The 21,021-nt window shown below is 43.7% G+C and overlaps 1 protein-coding gene across 1 annotated transcript in view; it reads right to left on the reverse strand.

The window, feature by feature from the left end:
• LOC115461208 (dedicator of cytokinesis protein 2-like) overlaps positions 1-21,021 on the reverse strand; it is a 1,592,043-nt gene that overhangs the window by 1,462,048 nt on the left and 108,974 nt on the right. Inside the window, 1 exon segment of the mRNA XM_030190877.1 lies at positions 12,155-12,251. Within this exon segment, the coding sequence (XP_030046737.1) occupies positions 12,155-12,251 (97 nt within the window).

Genomic DNA, 21,021 nt, shown 5'->3' on the forward strand with positions numbered 1-21,021 from the left:
TTACCATTGGGGTAAAATAGTCAATTTTCTGAATTTTCTAATAATGGCCATGTGCTAATGTTCACAGTGCCTATTTTGTAGGCTATAAGGACTCACACATTAACCCTGCACTAATCAGTTAGTGTGTAGCAATGAAACACCCACCCTCCACCTCTAGACACAACCCCTGTACCAAAATATATTTTAAAAAAATTTAGTACAAAGGTAGACCATGCACATGGCAAAATTACCACAGGACGCCTCAGCGCGTCTCACGGTACACCATTTTCTGCTGCTTACTGAAGCTTTGTAAAAGGATCAACTAGTGAATTAACAAGGGCACAGCTGCTGGCTCCTGTCACGGTCATCGTCACCGACGTCCGTGCCTTGATCATCAGTGCTCTGTTCCTCCTTCTAAACCTTCTAAAATTACCTGCAGTTCCAGTCAGTGGCCTCCACCAGTCACCCACCCATCCCCTTCCTTAGGCGAGAACCAAATAAGCAAGAGATAGCAATACCAGACACGTAAGAGAAATATGAAAAACATTCTAATTGTAACCCTGGTCTCGCCACAAGTTCAGGACACCAGCTAGCTCTTTGGGTCACTTACCCGAAACTAGGTCTCAAACAAAAGTTTTATTTCACTGAGCTGGCTGCAGGCCGGGCTTTATCCTGTAGGCCATAGAGTTTTAAGCCACTTTTCCCTTCATGTCTTTAACAGACTCACTCTCACTCCAAAGAAACTCTCTTCACTCCATGTTTTATGTTAAATGCAAAATAGAACTTTACTGGAACGCTGCAACAGGCAGATACCCAAACTTCATACTTTTCTTGTAACAAACAGTTCACATTGCTGAAAGATAGTTTTGCGCCAATCCATCTAAGACTTTTGGTGAAAGTTCCAACTACTAAATTAATAGTCTCTTGAAAGTTATAGGGTATTTACATATTTACAGTACCACCAGTCCTCCAATACCCATCCTTACCGCAACCTTACTCTTGAGACCCAAATAAACTCCGTAATAAAGAAAATGTTCTACTCAATGTGGAAACTTAAACGAATGAAACCTTTCTTCCCAAGGGAAACTTTCCAAAACCTAATACAATCAATGGTCCTAAGCCACGCACACTACTGTAATGGAATCTATGTGGGATTTAAAGAACAACTCGCAAACAAACTCCAGACCGCCCAAACCACAGCTGCTAGGCTGATATTTGGCAAAACATGCTTCGAAAGTGCCAAACCCCTCTGTGAAAAGCTACACTGGCTCCCAAAGAACGGATCTTCTTCAAAATCTGCACCTTGGTCCACAAAATCATCTATGGTGTAGTCCCAGGATACATGACAGACCTCATAGATCTACCAACCAGGAACAGAATCAGATCATCACGATTTTACCTAAACCTACATTACCCAAACTGCAAAGGACTCAAATACAAAACAACCCACGTATCCAGCTTGTCTTACATAAGCGCACAACTATGGAATGGACTCCCAAAAGCCGTGAAAACAATCCATAACCATCTAAACTTCAGGAAATCACTAAAAACTACCCTCTTCAAAAAGGCTTACCCCACCGATCCAACGTAAATCCCTACACTCAGCAACACAACATAACCAATGATCATACTGGACAATACCCTTCGACCCACATGATACCTGATACACAATTACCTCATTCAACCACGATATAACCTTGTTATTTGTTATCAACCGACTGGCAAATGCCTTTACGGTACTATGTAAGCCACATTGAGCCTGCAAATAGGTGGGAAAATGTGGGGTACAAATGTAACTAAATAAAAAATGTATCATGTGAGGCCTATGTGAGGAACCACAAGCAAGCTACATAGGCATCACATCAACCACCACAAAGCAAATAAAGGTGGCACATATGTGGGTGAACATTTTTCAGAATGTGGGCATTGCATCAATGAACATATAATCAGAATACTAAGAGGTAACTTTAAAACAATCCAGGAATGCTAAGACCTTTCTTTACTTCCCTCACCCGTAACTGTCTTGTTTGTCTGTATTACTTAGATTGTAAGCTCTTTTGAGCAGGGACTGTCTCTTTGTGTCAGTTGTTCAGCGTTGCGTGCGTCTGGTAGCACTATACAAATGCTAATAATAATAACCTTTCAGGTTAAATATATGAAATATTTTTGACACCCACCATTTATCTGTATTTTGATATCGTCATCTTATGCTTCAACCTGCCCTAAAGAAGGTTCTACCTTCAAAAGCTTTTTTACAATACTCGCAAGAAGATTTCTTTTGGCTATGACTTTATTGATGTTAATCAGGGCATTTTACCCTTATTTGAAAAAAGGATTGCTTAAAGACAATTCCTGATGCAAGCAATCTGCCGAAACACGGCCCGTGTCGGGTCCCTTTATAAAGTTTGTTTTTCACCCATTCTTGGAGACCCTTAGTGGTATATAGTGAATATCAGTGGTACCCGGATAAATTCCAGCTCAGCCTCTGAACCTTCCTGGTATAAAATGTTTTGTACTTTTTTGGGATCTTGCCAGGTATTTGTGACCTGGATTGGCCACTGTTGGAAACAGGATGCTGGGCTTGATGGACCTTTGGTCTTTCCTAGTATGGCAATACTGGTCAGTAAAGATTTTCAGTGACATTTTCTGGTAATGTTGCTGAAATCTAGGTACTGTCTCAGTGAGCAACACTAAACTGAGTAGAAGCCATTCCTACCTGGACATGTGCTAATGAATAACTGGGTCTTTATTTTTATCCATAGCACTTATTTCCAGCTGGCCTCTGCAGTGGTGCTGCTGTTCATCATGTATCTACCTATATGTTTTTCAGAGCCCAACATTAGCTCCAGATCCATGAGTTTGGTAATACCTGAAGATGGTTAAGTGATGATGTCATGGGATTTTTACATCATAGCTTTATAATCTCCCATCCAAAAAAAGTTCCGAAGCTTGTTTTCCTCCTTTTCTTTAAATAAATTAATATCATTACAAGACCCAGAATGTCTTGGAACTAGTGACATACAGCAGATAATGAGGTGGCATCTGATCACATGACATTCTTTGCATTCTCGGTTTCTACATGGCTGAAATTTTGACTGGGATCCAGCTTTCTTGATTTTAGCGGGCTAGGAAGCAGGCAGTTTCTGAAACACAACTTCAGCTCCATCCTGTTCTGAGCATCTCTACCTTTTGCTTCCTCCCCTCCATTCTTCAGCTCAGCTGCTGAATGTGTAACCACTGGGATTTTAAGTAGCCTCTAATTTTTGTTAGCAAGGATATCAGGGCAGCTTGGTAAATACATTGAGCACTAATGAAGCAGAACAAGTTTCTCTGGCCATAAATTGCAATCTGAAGCAATTTGCAGCTGCCAGTAGCTGCTCGAGGAAATGGCTACACCTTGAGGTGAAATTGTACCCATTAAAAAGACACAAGTGTGACAACACCACAAAAAGTGGAGGAAATTTGTGAGAGGGAACATGAGTTCTGCACAGGCTCATCAGAGAAATTCATGGGCCTTTACAAAAGAAAGTTTTACAGTAAATGATTTCACACTTCAAAAGCACCTGCTGTTCCAGAACGCCTGGTAACCTGCTTTCATCAGGGCTCCTTGTGTCATGTCCCCAATCTGAAAATTCCTTGCTAAGCAAAAGCTACTGGGAATAATTATTGCACTATAGACTGTCAAACATTATTAGATTCAGAGAGAAAAAGTACTAATTATCGCATCCAAAACGTGCAAAAAATAGAATAAAAAACACAATAAAATGTGATAAAGCAGTGCCAATAAATATTTTGGGGCTGATATTCAAAGACTTAGAGCCCTGTTTACTAAGCCTAAATGTAGGCGCACTAGCGTTTTTAGCATGCACTAACGCTAGAGACACCCATAGGAATAGCGCGCCTTAGTAAACAGGACCCTTATTCAAGTAGGATAAGTTCTGCTCCCTGGGTCCATACTTGCATTTTCAGTGGCACTATTTGGATACTCAGCATACAAATAGAGGAGACCAGTAGGTGTGGGACTATGAAATTTATTAAGTACAACTACTCAACTCACATTTCACCTTAAAAGGCTGTGTCAGGGGTAAGACTGTCAATTTAGACATATAAATAAAATTAAAAGATAAAAAACAATAAATAATTCAAATCAAAACAGTGTACGTAAAAACTATTATATAAATGATTAAATCATGCATGTTCCACTATACATTACAATATGAGTTTAGCCTGTCAGTGTCTAAATAGATTGCACCACACAATAGCTGCACTAGCATAGAGTTTTTTTGCCTTCTCTTTTATTTATGTAATTGCCAATTTTGTACATGTATTTCATACTTTCTAGCTTTATTGTCTTACTAGTAAAAAAGCCCCGTTTCTGATGCAAATGAAACGGGGGCTAGCAATGTTTTCTTCTGTGTGCATGTGGGAGTGTGTGTGTCCCTGCCCTCTGGCCTCTCTCCCCTCCCCCCTCTGAGTCCTTCACTGTTAGAGAGCCAGCGATTTGATTTCGTGCTCTCCTGTTTTCCTTCACTGACTCTTTGTGTTACAGAGAGGGCGGGGCAGACACTCATGGGGAAACCGGATATCTCTCCCCTTCACACTTCCGTCTGGAGGCTTCATAGAACGTTGGTGTTGCCTTTTATATAGAGAGATGATTTCAACATGATAACCATTTATATAATAGTTTTAATGTATACTGCTTTGATTTGGATTATCTATTGGTTTATCTTTTAATTTGATTTATATGTCTAAATTGACAGTCTTACCCCTGATGCAACCTTTTAAAGCGAAATGTGGTCACTTCGAGTGCTTGTGCTTAATAAACTTCATACTCCTGCACCTGCTGGAATGCTCTATTTTTATGATGATTGATTGCAGATCACTGCCTCTCTGTGCTTCTACTATTTGAATAATGCCACTAAAAATCCAAACAGACCAGCTCAGCACTCTCTGGGTAGTGTCTGGGAAGTCTGGGTACAGCATCTGTGCAGAGTTTCCATGTACCCGGTTAGTGGCAATTTTCAGTCAGGGTAACTGCCCAGAAGAAGTTAGGACATCAATGAGGACTCATTTTTCAAAGCACTTAGACTTACAAAGTTCCATAGGTTGCCATAGAACTTTGTAAATCAAAGTGCTTTGAAAATATGCCTCATATGGGGAACAGTTATCAACAAGGGCTATTGTTAAGACATGTCATTTTACTGTTAACCCCACTTATTAGTAATTAAGGGATGTAATTGTGAATGAGGGCTACCGCTATAATGTGCTATTTTACCACTAACTTGATAATTTAGCACAGGTTCCAATTTATATGCAATAAGACCTAGTTACTAATAACTGGGGTTAACAGTAAAATAACATGTCTTAACAATAACCCTCACTGATAACCCCCCCCCCCACCACCACCACCACCACCACCAAAAAAAAAGGTGTCCTGACTTTATCCAATTAATTATCTGCTACTGGACTAAATATCGCCAGTACCCGGATAACTATTGCTGGCCAAATTTTAACTGGATAATCAGCAAAAGTCGGTAAACAGATATAGGTGCTGAGTATCTAGGTATAAATTAACCATGGTGGCTGATGTTTAAATCAAACACTGACTGCTGCAGCTGATTATTACCCCCTATAAATTTTGATTTCTTGAAAGGTTCAGTCATCATATTTTAGTCAGGCTGAGCAGTTCTTGTTGAGGTAATTCTTCATATGAGATATCTTGCCTGAGGTTTAATAATCTCTTCTATACAATTCTGTCAGTTTTAAAGCACAATTTGATAGTTATCTGCATAGAAAAGGAGATATCCAGGTTTCGGTTTTCACAATTTTCAGAATATTTTGCAGAGGACTGGCTGAACACAGACTTTTGCAAATACATGTCAGGCCGAGAGAATGAAATGCATGTATAGTTGATGGCAAGTACAATGGAAAGAACCATTGTATATAGAAAAACATTCAAAAAAAGAGTGCTAACTGGCTGATTTTGTAATCTCTGCATGCAAGTGCTAGATTTGGTAAAACCAGATGTCTTACATAGGCGCCACAGCACCCCAAATATTCTTTCCAGCACTAGGCTGGCACCAGAGCTGAAAACTTCTGGATGCAGAGCTGAAGGGGAAAGCAGAAAAGAAGGCTGTAGCTATTGCTCCCACCTCCCCCTGCAGCCTATTGGCTGGTTAAGAAATATCTGACCAATGAGCTACAAGAGAAAGCAGGAAGGAAGGTTGGTGTATCTCAAGGAAGTTGGAGAAAGAGCAGGAGATGGCTTGATGTCACAAAGCTGAAGCCAGTTCACCCAAGGAGGTTTTCATTCTCCCCAATGCAGCTGCCACCATTTTGGTACACCTAAAACAATGTAATTGATATTTTTTTTTTGTTACATTTGTACCCCGCGCTTTCCCACTCATGGCAGGCTCAATGCGGCTTACATTTACAAGTACTTATTTGTACCTGAGGCAATTGAGGGTTAAGTGACTTGACATAGAGCAACAAGCACATTCCTGCCATCTCCTGTTCTTTGTCCAACCTCCTTCTTGTCTCCTAAGCTATTGGGCTTGCGTCCCCTGCAGCTTATTGTCTGGCTAAGGAATATCTGACCAATAGGCTAATAGTAGGGAGTAGAGAAGAGCAGCAGTGTAGGTCAGCCATAGAGAAGGGGTGAATCAATAGAGCAATAGGGAAAGGTAGTGCAGAGCTGATACAGAAAAAGGAGAAGGAAAGGAATAGCTGAGAAAGAGCCAGAAGACCTGTAAGGGGTGTGAGAGAGCTGCTGGCAGAGGGGCTGGGATAGGGTTACCATGTTTTGTCCTCTGAAAAAGAGGGCACATGTCACGCCCCCTGCCCTGCCCCTGCCCACCCATACCAGGCCCCTGCCCCACCCATACCACACCCCTGCCCACACCACATCCCTTTCGGATCCTCATCCCGCCCCCTGTCACATATTCTCCTCCCCTCTCCCCCCCAGGTCACATATTCCCCTGCCCCCGTCACCTCCCCTCCCCCTTGTCACATATTCCCCTTCCCTTCCCTTACTTACTATCTGCCCTGGTGGTCTAGTGACCTCTTCAGGGCAGGAAAGAGCCCCCTCTTTCCTGCCCGGAGCGCTGCCTTGCCCTTCATCCTTCTCGGTCTCGGCTGGGGATTCAAAATGGCGGCCGAGAGTTGAAGCGGCCTCGCGAGACTTCAACTCTCGGCAGCCATTTTGAATCCTCAGCCGAGACAGCGAATGATGAAGGGCAAGGCAGCACTCCGGGCAGGAAAGAGGGGGCTCTTTCCTGCCCTGAAGAGGTCACTAGACCACCAGGGCAGAAAGTAAGTAAGGGAAGGGGAGGGGAGACCCACGACGCCACCCGCCCGCACATTTGTCCAGAAATTCAGACAAACGTGCGTGCGGGCAAAACCCGCCAGACACCCCGGACATGCCCTCAAAAAGAGGACGTGTCCGGGGAAATCTTGACGAATGGTAACCCTAGGCTGGGAGAGGGGAGGCTAGCAGATACTGCTATAAGGAATATGGCCCAGTCCACCTAAATCTATGCACGGGGATTTACACCATGTTTTTGTTGGTGTAAATGCATGCATGTAGTTTTAGTCACAGGGGTATCAACTAGGTGTATTCCATATACCGTGCCTAAATCTTATAGAATACGTTTCGGTGAAAATGATTTTTTGTGGATTTTCTAGGCACCATATTTAGAATCTCCCCCTATGTGCTAACCGCAAATATTCAGCAGAGCAGTTAGCTGGCTAAGTGCTATTTAACTGGCCAGGGGCCATTCCTGTCCAGTTAAATAGCGCTGAATACTGGTGTGGGGGGGGGGATCTCATTTCAGAGATCATTCATCCAACATTCACACTAACAGTGTACAAAATTTTTTAATACTGCTCATGTCTTCCTATCCAGTGTTACGGCAACCGCAAAAGCTTCTCGAAAACTTTAGGTCTTCAATTTGACTTAAATAGCGAGTAGGACAATTCCTGTCTGATCTCTGATGATAAACTATTCCATAAACTAGGCACCAGAAAAAAGAAAGCACTATGACACGTAGATTCCCCACCAGGCCTGGGACGGACCAGGCAGGATTAATCTGTGGTCATTAAGAGATCGTAAAAAATGTGAAGATGCACAGGGCACTATTAAAGCAGCCCGATAATCTGAAGTATCATCATGTACAGCTTTAAAAGTCAAAGTAAGATTTTAAAGTGAATTTGAGACTTTATTGGGAGCCAGTATAATTTCAAAAACAGAGGAGTAACATTGTTCTTGTTCTTTATAAAAAAAATTAAAATATTATTCTCCCATTACATCCCACAGGAGGTAGAAATGATGGGCTTAGCGGGGGGCACTGGGCTATGTAAGCCTAAAGTAGCACAGCAGCAGCAGTAGGGTGACAGGAGATCACTGGCAGAGTTTAGGGGAGTGGGAATAACAAGGGACATATTATCTCACAAACTGTATGTTTTCTGTTTTGGCTCCCTTGCTTAATTGCTGAACCTTTGCTCCCCTCTTTGCTCAAGGTAAAATACTGCAGCCACTCCCAAGGGCTCAACTCAGAGGCGTGCAGTGCGTGTTTTTTGGTCAATGGAACGATATCATGTAGGAAAACCAGAGCACAGTGGCTTAGTACAAGTATATGCTCTCATGTCCTGGACTGCCGGAACATGTTCTCCCACTCAGCATGTAAGCTCTGAGGTTTCAAACTGTGATCCTTGCTGGTCTTCCGGGGCTCAGGGTGAGCATGTGGCCTGGAATCTGTGAGTACCAGGAAAAGTGCTGGAGCGCAATAAGGGATGGGGAACCAGTCCCAGAAAACAGGAGCGTGCCTGGAGCAAGAGAGAGCAGAACAGGAAAATGATCCAAGCCTGTGGGCGATGAGGAGTCACAAATTGAAGATGAGTTAAATCTACCAAGGAAAGGAAGTCTCACCTGTACAGGACAGTGAGAAGTGGGAAGCAGTGAAGGGACAGGTGAGCCAAACCTACATGGAATGGCAACTGGCTATGGAACAGTGCATTGGAGCTTGCTGGGGAGTGGAGGGAAATAGAAGGCAGGACCAAAGGAAAATGAGAAGCTGAGCAGGCGGAAATGATGTAAAGAGTGGGGCAGACAGACAGCTATTAAACTCACTGCCCCCAAAATATAAAACATCAAATTACTGTATATCTATGCAGGAGGAGAAAAATGAAAAAATGCAGAGGAAACAGGGAGGGGGAAAAGAGGACAAGGAGAGGAAAGGGAAATGGTATACTGCCTTTCTGAGGTTTTTGCAGCTACATTCAAAGCAATTTACATATATTCAGGTACTTATTTTGTAACAGGGGCAATGGAGGGTTAAGTGACTTGCCCAGAGTCACAAGGAGCTGCAGTGGGAATCGAACTCAGTTGCCAGGATCAAAGTCCACTGCACTAACCACTAGGCTACTCCTCCAGAAGGAGAAATTAGAGGAAAGTGAAAAAATGGGGGGGGGGGGGGGGAGTGGTACAGATGGACTGAGGGGAGAAAGGGACTAATTGGGGGAAATTGCAATACATGTCCTGAATGGGGATGGGGGGAGGGTGAGAGATTGATCATGATGCTGACCAGCAGCAGGGGGTGGGAGGAAGGAGACTGGCAGCTTTTGATTTGGTCACATGAATCTTCCCCATGTCCACATCCCCTGCTCTTGACATTTAGATACAGACTGGTCACTCAGTACCAGATGTACTTTTGTTTTCCTTTTTTCTTCTTTGCTGGGTGAGGGGAAATTTGTTGTGAGTTGTTATCTAACACTTATGCATGACTCAGAGACATTTTTGAAAGTATACACGTATTGTTGTTGCAAATAGGAAATGCATACATAATTTTTAGGTCTGCCCAAACCAGGCCCCCTTCAAAACTGTGCATGTCATGGGTACTCACATGGGGGGTATTCTAAAATTGCTACTCTATTTGGAAACTCAAAGGCCATACAAGCCTTCTAAAATGACCTCCTTAGTCTATTTAGTTAAAAGACAATACAAAATGATTAAATTCATATGTACCCCCAAATTCTATATATTGCGCTTTAATCTCCGTGCAAAAATCAGTGCGTATTCTATAACAATGCATATAGCTTAATTGTTTAACTAGCCAATCAGCGCTGTTAATTGGAAAGTAAAGACAATATTGGTACAATATAATTATATCATTTCCACAAAACAGAAAAGAAAGAAAAAAGAAACACCCCCCAATATTATCAAGGACAGGAAAAAGAGGAAAAGGAGGCGGAAGGAGAAAGAATGTCACTCCACATCCAGAGAAATGTGGAAGAAAATGAAGGAAATTAAAAAGGGAAAAAAAAAGGAGTACACAACTCATCGGAAGAGTCAAAGAACAGAAAAATCGTCTGGAGGAGAAGAGTTCAATCTCAGTAATTCAGAAGGACAGGCTTACAGAGACCACTAGATTTGAGAGAGACTTTTTGCCTTCAATAAAACTCTTAGGGCTAGGTTTACTAAGCGGCGCTATGGGCGTGTTAGCGATTTTAACGTACGTAAGTTGTGTACACATGTTAAATGCTAAAACACCCATAGAAATGTATAGGCATGTTAGCGTTTAATGCGCCTTAAATTTACAGGTGCATTAAAAATGTTAACGCACCTTAGTAAACATACCCCTTAGGACCCTGTTTACTAAGCTGCACTAGAGGTGCATTAGTGCTTTTAGCGTGCGCTAACCATTAGTATGCGCTAACTGTGTAGGCGCCCACAATATTCCTATGGGTGCCTATACAGTTAGCGTGCCCTAATTTTGTGCATGCGCTAAAAACGCTAGCACACCTTAGTAAACAGAGCCCTTAAGTTGTTGAGGATTTTTTAAAAATCAGGAAATATAAATATACATTGACCCAAAACCAACACATCTCTATAGCGGAAAAGCAATCTCAGAAATCAGTTTCGGACAGGTTCAAGGGCAAAGGTGACTATAAGTATTGCTCGTGTTAGAATCTCCTGTTGAGAATTTTCTAGAAAAATAGTTAACTTCAGACTGTCCGCTGACACATCTCCAGGCTGACTCCCAGTTCTTATATAATATGCTCTTGTGATAGGAGGCATAGTTTCTTGGGAGATCTGCAAGAACTCCCGAAAGTATCTCTTAACCATCTCAACTGGTGACAAAAGAGGAGATTTAGGAAAGTCTACAAATCTTAAATTCAAACATCTTAGTTGATTTTTAAGTGTCTCTAATTTGTGATGAATCACAAGTTGGTCTCCAACCCGCCGGTCATAGTCCCCCAGGGAATTAGCAACACTACTCACTCTCTCCTTGGACTCTGACACTTGGGACTGAAAACATTCAAACTTCTTAGGAAAAAACATCAATACGTGCAGACAAAGATCTTTCCATTCTTCTAATGGCCCCCAAAACCTCCTTCAATCCATCAGCCAATACTCTGGATGCCTGGATCTCATTAGGCTGTTGACCACTCTCCTTCAGGCTCCTTTCTGCCCCTGAGAACACTGCCCCACTGGAGCCGTCCAGAGACCGAGCCTCACTGGACAAACTTCAGAAGCCGTACCATTAATGACTATTGCCCCACTGCTTTTTGGAGTGAAGATGCCATTCTACGTCATTCTAACTTCAGCGACCTCTGACACGGCTTCACTTCTAGGTATTGGAGAGATACTGTGTGCTTCAGGGCTGAAGGAAAAATCGCCCCCCTTCAGCAGGCACAAGCTCTCCATTACAGCGTGGTTGATCTGAAACTGCCTCCAGCACGGGAAGCACTTACTGGTCCATAGTCTGTTGGCCGAGGAGGGTTGTGGCACCATCCTCAGCAGGAAAGGTACGTGCCTTGCCCTTTTGCTTTCCCATTAGGGCCAATGTCTTCTACAGCAAAACCTGAACCAGACAGAGCTCACACCACCGTGACCTCTCCCTGTCACCATCTTGACTCCTCCCCTGATGTAGTTTTTTTTTAACATGTTATTTTTTTTATATGTACAGTATGTTACTTTATTACACTATGATTTCTTTACAAGTGTAATACTTGGGTGTTGTAATTAAATTTGCATAAATAACACATTTTTTAAAAAGAAAGAAAAAGTAATGCTTTTAGAACTGTCCTTATTTAGCAAAACTCATGCAAATGTCAGTGCTGGGTGACATCTTCTGACTGATTTATCTCAGTGCATTTCCTGCCTCTTTGTTCTTACCACATAGAGTTGCTTCCATATGATGGCCCATTCCCTCAGGGTGGTCGTAATCTCCTGAACCATTGGCATCTCCAGTGACACAATGTTTTCATCAGTTCTAGAGAAAAGGGACAAGAGAATCCAGTTATCATTTGAAGGCAAAAGAGAGGACAAATGGCTAAAAAGAAAGGGTAATTCAGTGGAATATAAGATGGTACAAAGAATGTAATGAATGCAGATATATCAACAAGCAGAGAGGTTAAACAATTCACACTGTATATTGGAACACATAGGAGCCAGAAGACCAATGCATTAATAGACTTTACTTCCTATATTGCAGATTAGTGACAGGCTCTTTAGCTTTTGAAAAATGAGATCATAAATAAAGATTTATGTGATACTAAATATGTATATTTTTTTGTTCCATCACAAAACAGCAGCAGCATCTGGCTCACAACTACAAGGAAACACGGTGTTTGTTTTATTCTATGCAGAGGTCTCATGAAAATATAAACCTTTGTATAGGAACTTGTTTGCCACCAGAAAAAAACGTGTATAATTTAAGGTGATAGGTGTTAAATGCATGCCTGATGTACTAAGCTGTGAAAATGTATGTAAATTTGTACCTGGTGTTGAGATATTTTGCTATAAGATTCAAATGAGCTCTTGGCTCAACTATTTCACCCCTCCCCCCCCCAAATAATTAAATATCCATGAATATTTTTATTTTATATTGCACATTTGCAATCACCTCAATAATGCAATTGAAAGAAGCTAAGCAATCATAGGGAAAATATAGATTGGATCTTGAAAAATTTCTGAAATCCTCTTTGGAGGTAGTTACTGAGTAGGCTACACTGGTAGCTACTTTTGCCCTTGAAGTTGACAACAATAATAATTGTTTTGTCATTTTCAATATATGGACCCACTGTTTTTTGGATCAAAAGTTCATGTATTTCCTGACTTGGCTGGAGCAACACAGAGGAGACACCAAACGTTCTTGGCTCTGAGATCTCTAAATATTTTAATTGTGTTTTAAGGACCAGAAACTTTTGTGCATTAACAGCCATGGGATACCAAGAGGGGCATAATCGAAAGGGGCGCCCAAGTTTTCCTGCGAGGACGTCCTGGCGAAGCGGTGGGGAAACCTGTATTATCGAAACAAGATGGGCGTCCATCTTTCATTTCGATAATATGGTCGGGGATGCCCAAATCGTGAAATTTAGGTCGACCTTAGAGATGGTCGTCCCCGATTTTCAGCGATAATGGAAACCGAAGACACCCATCTCAGAAACGACCAAATCCATGCCGTTTGGTCATGGGAGGAGCCAGCATTCGTAGTGCACTGGTCCCCCTGACATGCCAAGACACCAACCGGGCACCCTAGGGAGCACTGCAGTGGACTTCAGAAAATGCTCCCAGGTGCATAGCTCCCTTACCTTGTGTGCTGAGCCCCCAACCCCCCCCCCCAAACCCACTTCCCACAACTGTACACCTCTACCATAGCCCTAAGGGGTGAAGGGGGGCACCTACATGTGGGTACAGTGGGTTTCTGGTAGGTTTTGAAGGGCTCACATTTACCACCACAAGTGTAACAGGTACGGGGGGATGGGCCTGGGTCCGCCTGCCTGAAGTGCACTGCACCTACTAAAACTGCTCCAGGGACCTGCATACTGCTGTCATGGAGCTGGGTATGATATTTGAGGCTGGCATAGAGGCTGGAAAAAATTAAAAAAAAAATTTTTTTTTGAGGGTGGGAGGGGGTTAGTGACCACTGGGGGAGTAAGGGGAGGTCATTTAGGGCATATTTTTGTGGCTTGGTCATAATAAAAAAAAGGACCAGGTAAAGTCTTCCAAGTTTTCATCAGGGACACCCTTCTTTTTTCCATTATTGGTCGAGGACGCCCATGTGTTAGGAACGCCCCAGTCCCGCCTTCACTACACCTCCAACACGCCCCCGTGAACTTTGGTCATCCCCGCGACGGAAAGCAGTTGAGGACGCCCAAAATCGGCTTTTGATTATGCCGATTTGGACGACCCTGTGAGAAGGACGTCCATCTTGCAATTTGTGTCGAAAGATGGGCGTCCTTTTCTTTCGAAAATAAGCCTGATAGTAACATTTTTAAAAAGCTTTTTTCATGTGACAGTGTACAGTTCCTGCAGGCCAGAATTAAAAGATCCCTGGCCCTCCATTACCACTGCCCAGTCTCAACTCAGAGCCAAACTGAACTAAACCTTGCTCCCTTTCAAGCAATGTCCCTTTTCAAAAAAATCTGAGGCTCCAGGGATTGTCTGTCCTCTATTCACCACCCCTACCTACTCCTTCAGGGCCCTGACTCACCAATTCAGTGGCATGTATGTTGGAAGGAATGATCTCCATTTTCTCCTACCCCACTGAGGCATCTTGAAGAATGGCATCTGAGCCCTAGCAGTGGTATCATGAAACTTTGAGGGTAGCCTTTATCATGCGCTCAGTTTTGCAATATATCTTCTTAATTAGCTGCTTTCAATGAGTCTATATAACTGCAGCCCATTAATGAATTCATTTAAAAAATCTTTTACATGAAATGAGCTTTGAACAAATTTTTAGAGACCTGGCCCTTCTGCAAACATTTCTGTAAAAGGGACTTCTTATGTCTGCTGGTATTTTTGTGCCGCATATTGCTCTAAGTATCTCTTACATAAAAATTTAGGTCAATATTCAAAGCGATTTAACTGGCCAGAAATGGCTCCTGGCCAGTTAAGTTGTTTTGTTCGTGACTAACCACTAATTTTCAGTGGCCCTTAATTGGTTAGTGGCTGAACTGAAAACTGGCTATTTTGGGGGGTGTTCCAGGGGCAGAACCAGCTCTTGGCTGATATTCAGTACTTAGGGGTCCTTTTACAAAGGCACACTAGCGTTTTTAGTGCACGCTAATGATTACTGCGTGCTAAATGCTAGAGACGCCCATAGAAATATATTTGCATCTTTAACATTTAGTTCATGCTTATTTTTAGCACACACTAAAAACGCTAGCTCGCCTTTGTAAAAGGACACTTTAACCGGCCAGGTTACTCACATAAACAGGATCGCCTAAAAGTTTATGGAGCAATTTGAGAACGCGTGGCTGAAGTCTTCACCTTTTGGAGAGCTGATAGACTGATAGACTGTCACTGAAATGCTTTGATGTTTCACTTATGTATACTGTTATTTATCAACATTTGCTTATTTCTGATCTGATGAAGGACTACCTTTGAAAGTTAATCAAAAAATGTATTGTTAGTCCAATAAAAAAGGTATCATTTTAATTTATTCTCTCTTTTTATTTTATTCTATTTCTATTGATGCTCTAAGGGGGAAAGAAGAAAGAAAGAAAGAAAGAAAGAAAGAAAGAAAGAAAGAAAGAAAGAAAGAAGGAAGGAAGGAAGGAAGGGGGACTCAAAAAGCCCATAATGCTGGAAGTTAAGCAACCAATAGGAAGCCTCCCATAAACTACAGGGAGCTGTACATGTGCTCTGAATGAGAGAGAACTACAAAATTGCATAGATTTGTAGTCCAAGGACACACATTCATCTCTTAAAGGTATATGCACTGAATATACAAATAACATGCAACCTGCCTCCATGAATATGGGGGCAGAACAATGACTCTTGCATGTGTAAATGGACAAGTTGCGCACATAAGTGCCCATAACTGTGAAAGTACCAGCAAGGTGCCTAATTAAGGGCTTCTCAACTCAGTCCTATGCACACAGCCACCCAGTCGGGTTTTCAGGATATCCACAATGAATATTCCCGAGGTAGATCTGCATATCAAGGAGGCAATGCATGCTGATCTATATCATGCATGTTCTTTGTGGATATCCTAAAAACCTGACTGGCTGGCTGTGCCCCCAGGACTAGGTTGAGAAGCACTGATCTCAGTGCTATTCTGTAATGACGCACCTAACTTACATAGGGCCCCTTTTACCAAGCTGCGGCAAAAGGGAGCCTGCGCTGGCACTGGCACGTATTTTTCATGCACACCGAGGCCCCCCTTTTACCCGCAGCGGGTAAAAGGGAAATCTCGCTTTCCTACAGGAAATGGCCATGCAGCAAGTAAAGCACTTGCCGTACGGCCATTTTGGGGGGAGCCCTTACCACTACCCATTGAGGTGATGGAAAGGGCTCCCACCCTAACCTGGTGGTAACTAGGCAGCACACAGCACGGCCTGATTACAGCCGGCTAGACTCCGGCGCTAAAATAATTAATATATTTTTTTAGCACCGGATGTGACTGCACTCTAGGGATGGGAAGTACCGCCTGGCGGTACTTCCTGTTTAGCGAGTGATAAGCCCACATTGGGCTTACCACCGTTTAGTAAAAGGGGCCTATAGTGTATAAATGCAAGGAGTCATATATACGGATGGGACATAGGTATGACATCCATTTATGCACATAACATATAGCTGGTGTAACTGCAGGTGTATAAATGTTAGACACGTTGATACTGGGTTATGTTAATCTCTCTATATAAAACGCACCTCCAACGTTCTGAAGCCTCTGTTAGCCAACATTCTAAAGTGAAGGGGGTGAGATCGCATTGTGTCTGCCCCGCCCACGCGTCAAACGTGATGACGTCGAGGGCGGAGCAATGACACAACCAATCGCATCGCTCGGCAGCGAAGCGTCAGGGAAGGAGGCGGTGCTCTCGACGTCTAGCCTTCCCTTCGCTGTGTTCCGCCTTCTTCTGACGTCAAGGATGACGTCAAAAGAAGGCGGAACACAGCGAAGGAAAACCTAGACGTCGGGAGCACCGCCTCCTTCCCTGACGCTTCACTGCCGGAACCGCCACGGAGGTAAATTTAAAAACAAGAAAAAAAAAAAAAACAACCATGTTGGGGGGAGAGAAGAGGGTGGCCACTAAAGTACAACAATGGGAGCGGAAAGGCAGGGGAGAAACGACAGCATGGATGCGAAGGGGGGGGGGGGAAGAAGATGCCGGGCCAGGCTGGGACATGGGAGAGAGAGGAGCATGGATGCGATGGGGGGGTCATGGAAGGAAAAGAGGGGACTTGCTCGAAAAGGATGAATGCAGGCGGCAGGGGACAGAGGAGCATGGATGGCCATGGATTGGGAGGGGAGAGCTCAGGGAGAGAGGGGAATTGCTGGAAAGGGATGAATGGAGGGGGCAGGGGACAGAGGAGCATGGATGGGCATGGATTGGGAGGGCAGGGCTCAGGGAGAGAGGGCAATTGCTATAAAGGGATAAATGCAGGGGACAGATGGGCATGGATGGATATGGATTGCAGGGCAGGCCTCAAGGAGAGAGGGGAATTGCTGGATAGGGATGAATGGAGGGGCCAGGTGACAAAGGAGCATGGATGGGCATGGATTGGAAGGGCAGGACTCAGGGAGAGGGGAATTGCTGGATAGGGATGAATGGAGGGGACAGATGGGCATGGATGGATATGGATTGCAGGGCAGGCCTCAGGCAGAGAGGGGAAATGCTGGATAGGGATGAATGGAGGGGCCAGGTGACAGAGGAGCATGGATTGGAAGGGCAGGACTCAGGAAGAGGGGAATTGCTGGATAGGGATGAATGGAGGGCACAGATGGGCATGGATGCATATGGATTGCAGGGCAGGCCTCAGGCAGAGAGGGGAATTGCTGGATAGGGATGAATGGAGGGGCCAGGTGACAGAGGAGCATGGATGGGCATGGATTGGAAGGGCAGGACTCAGGAAGAGGGGAATTGCTGGATAGGGATGAATGGAGGGCACAGATGGGCATGGATGCATATGGATTGCAGGGCAGGCCTCAGGCAGAGAGGGGAATTGCTGGATAGGGATGAATGGAGGGGCCAGGTGACAAAGGAGCATGGATGGGCATGGATTGGAAGGGCAGGACTCAGGGAGAGGGGAATTGCTGGATAGGGATGAATGGAGGGGACAGATGGGCATGGATGGATATGGATTGCAGGGCATGCCTCAGGGACAGATGGGAATTGCTGGATAGGGATGAATGGAGGGGGCAGGTGACAGAGGAACATGGATGGGCATGGATTGGGAGGGCAGGGCTCAGGGAGAGAGGGAAATTGCTGGAAAAGGATGAATGGAGGGGGCAGGGCACAGATGGCCATGGATTGGGAGGGCAGGGCTCACACTCTCTCTCTCATATACAATGTCTTTCTGACTCTCACTCTCACACACTCTATCTCACACTGTATCACATTCACTCTCTATGTGCCACACACTCACTCACACACTCGCTTGGTCTCATACACTCACTCTCACAGAGAATCTGTGTCTCACACACACACTCTCTCTCTCGCCCACACACACACACTCTCTCTCACACTGTGTCTCACATACACACTTGCACACACTCTCATTCTCACACACACACTCTGTCACAAACACACTCACACCCACACTCACTCTCTTTCTCACACACTCACACTTTCACTCTGACTCTCAAACAGTCACTCTCACATACACTCTCCCAAACATACACACTCCGAGGAAAACCTTGCTAGCGCCCGTTTCATTTGTGTCAGAAACGGGCCTTTTTTACTAGTATTCTATAATGGAATCTGGCTGCCCACGTCATTACAGAATAGGCTCTCATCGTCATCAAGCTTCCACAGGGCACTTAAAGGGAGGTTGTAGAACTGCCTCTGAGCGTGTAATTAATTTTTGGCATTAACTCCATCTTTATAGCTTTCAGTTCTCCTTATCATGAAAGATATGAGGGTAAATTAAAGAAAGATCATCTAAAGTTGTGTCAAACATTTGGGTGTAAACATCAATTCTATAACGGCTGTTCGGTGTGCAACTGCTGTTACAGGATACTAGTGTACTAAGTCCTCATTTATACGGCCACTTTTAGGCAGGAGCAGTTCTGCCAGCTTGAAGGCTGGTATAAGTGCTCATGCTTAACTGTAGGCAGTTAGGCCAGTGGCGGCCCTACCATTAGGCCATCTGAGGCAGGGGCCTCATGCAGCACTCTTCAGGAGCGGCACTCTCCCCTTCTCTCTTCAACCCTTTCCCCCACATTTACCTTATTTTTGTTTTCCTAAAGATGACAGTGGCAGCGGCAGCAGCAATTCCCATAGGCTGCACTGCCTCTTGACATAACTTCCTGTTTCCTTAGAGGCGGGATGCACTCGAGTGAAGAGGCAGCAGAGCAGCCTATGGGAATCACTGCCGGTGCAGCCTTCTGAGAAAAAAATAAAGTAAACACGGGGAAGAGGGTTGAGGAGGGAAGGGGGGAGATGCTAGACCAGGCACGGATGTGGACGGGAACGGCATCTCATCCCTCCGTTGGGCAGCAGATTGCCTTGGGCCACTCCTGAATTAGGCGCATAGCTGCATGTCTTCTATATTATGTGTGCACAAGTCCTGGGCACGCCCCTCTCCAGTCCATGCCCCCTTGCAGTTGCACACTATGGATTTTGCGTGCACATTTTATACAATAGTAACTAAGGTCAGATGTACACATAACTGCTAATTGGTGCCAACACCAATTAACACTACTTAGTGCCAATTATTGCTAGTTAACATCAATTATCAGCTCATTATTATATCAAATTATGTGTGCAACTGACCTTATTCTATAACTTCCCATGCAGCTCTGTGTGCTAAACATAAAGTTGGATGTACAAGTTTGTAGAATTAGAGGGATGTTGGTTTCTATCTGGATATCTGGCATATGGTCAACTAAGGTAAAGTCTCTGTGTTTGTGTTTTTATTTTTTTTTTATTGCACCAGCTTATTTTACAGCCTGCTATCTGTTAAAATCATTCAATAGCATGTAACAAGTGAGTTATAGAATTTATTGTGACATGAGTCATAATACTGTCTGCACAGATGGAAATTTTATATTCAAAAGATTTATTTCTACATCAGTGAATATTTCAGTTTTGTTGAAATGCAGTGGCTAGGGGTTCCAGATCTATATCAACAATAATGGATGCAATGGGCATTCCTGGCAGTTCCCTCACTGAAAGGGAAACAAAGGATTCAGAATGTATATTATTGAATGATGGGTTTGAGTTCCAAGCACAGTATTTTAACCATTTGAATAAAGGATTGATCAAATTCGACACAGTCTAAAGTGTGGAATGAAATGGGACCACTCTATTCAATCAAATGCTCTCTGCAGCACTTGAGGAAAAGTACCATCATTGGAGTTTCTGAGTTTTTGGCAATCACTATCAGAGGCCATACTGCCTAGCATGAACCCATTTTGATCTCTGTATATAATAGTTGAGAGTGCTTTGTCCAAACTAAGAGCTACAAGTTTTGTGTAGATTTCTCAGTCCATGTTTATAAGGGGCCTGTAATTTTGAACACATATGGAATATTTCCCTGATTTCTTCAATAGAATATGTGATATGGGTGTCACTAAGGGGGCATTGTAAAACCGGGTACCTTCATTTAAGTGCCCTGAGGATACTATTCTGTAACGGCACCTTTATGAACACTAGTGCAACCAGGCATTGATGTACCTAACATTTATATGCCCATAGTTACAGTGGGGGAAATAAGTATTTGATCCCTTGCTGATTTTGTAAGTTTGCCCACTGACAAAGACATGAGCAGCCCATAATTGAAGGGTAGGTTATTGGTAACAGTGAGAGATAGCACATCACAAATTAAATCCGGAAAATCACATTGTGGAAAGTATATGAATTTATTTGCATTCTGCAGAGGGAAATAAGTATTTGATCCCCCACCAACCAGTAAGAGATCTGGCCCCTACAGACCAGGTAGATGCTCCAAATCAACTCGTTACCTGCATGACAGACAGCTGTCGGCAATGGTCACCTGTATGAAAGACACCTGTCCACAGACTCAGTGAATCAGTCAGACTCTAACCTCTACAAAATGGCCAAGAGCAAGGAGCTGTCTAAGGATGTCAGGGA

This window comes from Microcaecilia unicolor, chromosome 2, assembly GCF_901765095.1.
Source record: "Microcaecilia unicolor chromosome 2, aMicUni1.1, whole genome shotgun sequence".
Classification (NCBI taxonomy): Eukaryota; Metazoa; Chordata; class Amphibia; order Gymnophiona; family Siphonopidae; genus Microcaecilia; species Microcaecilia unicolor.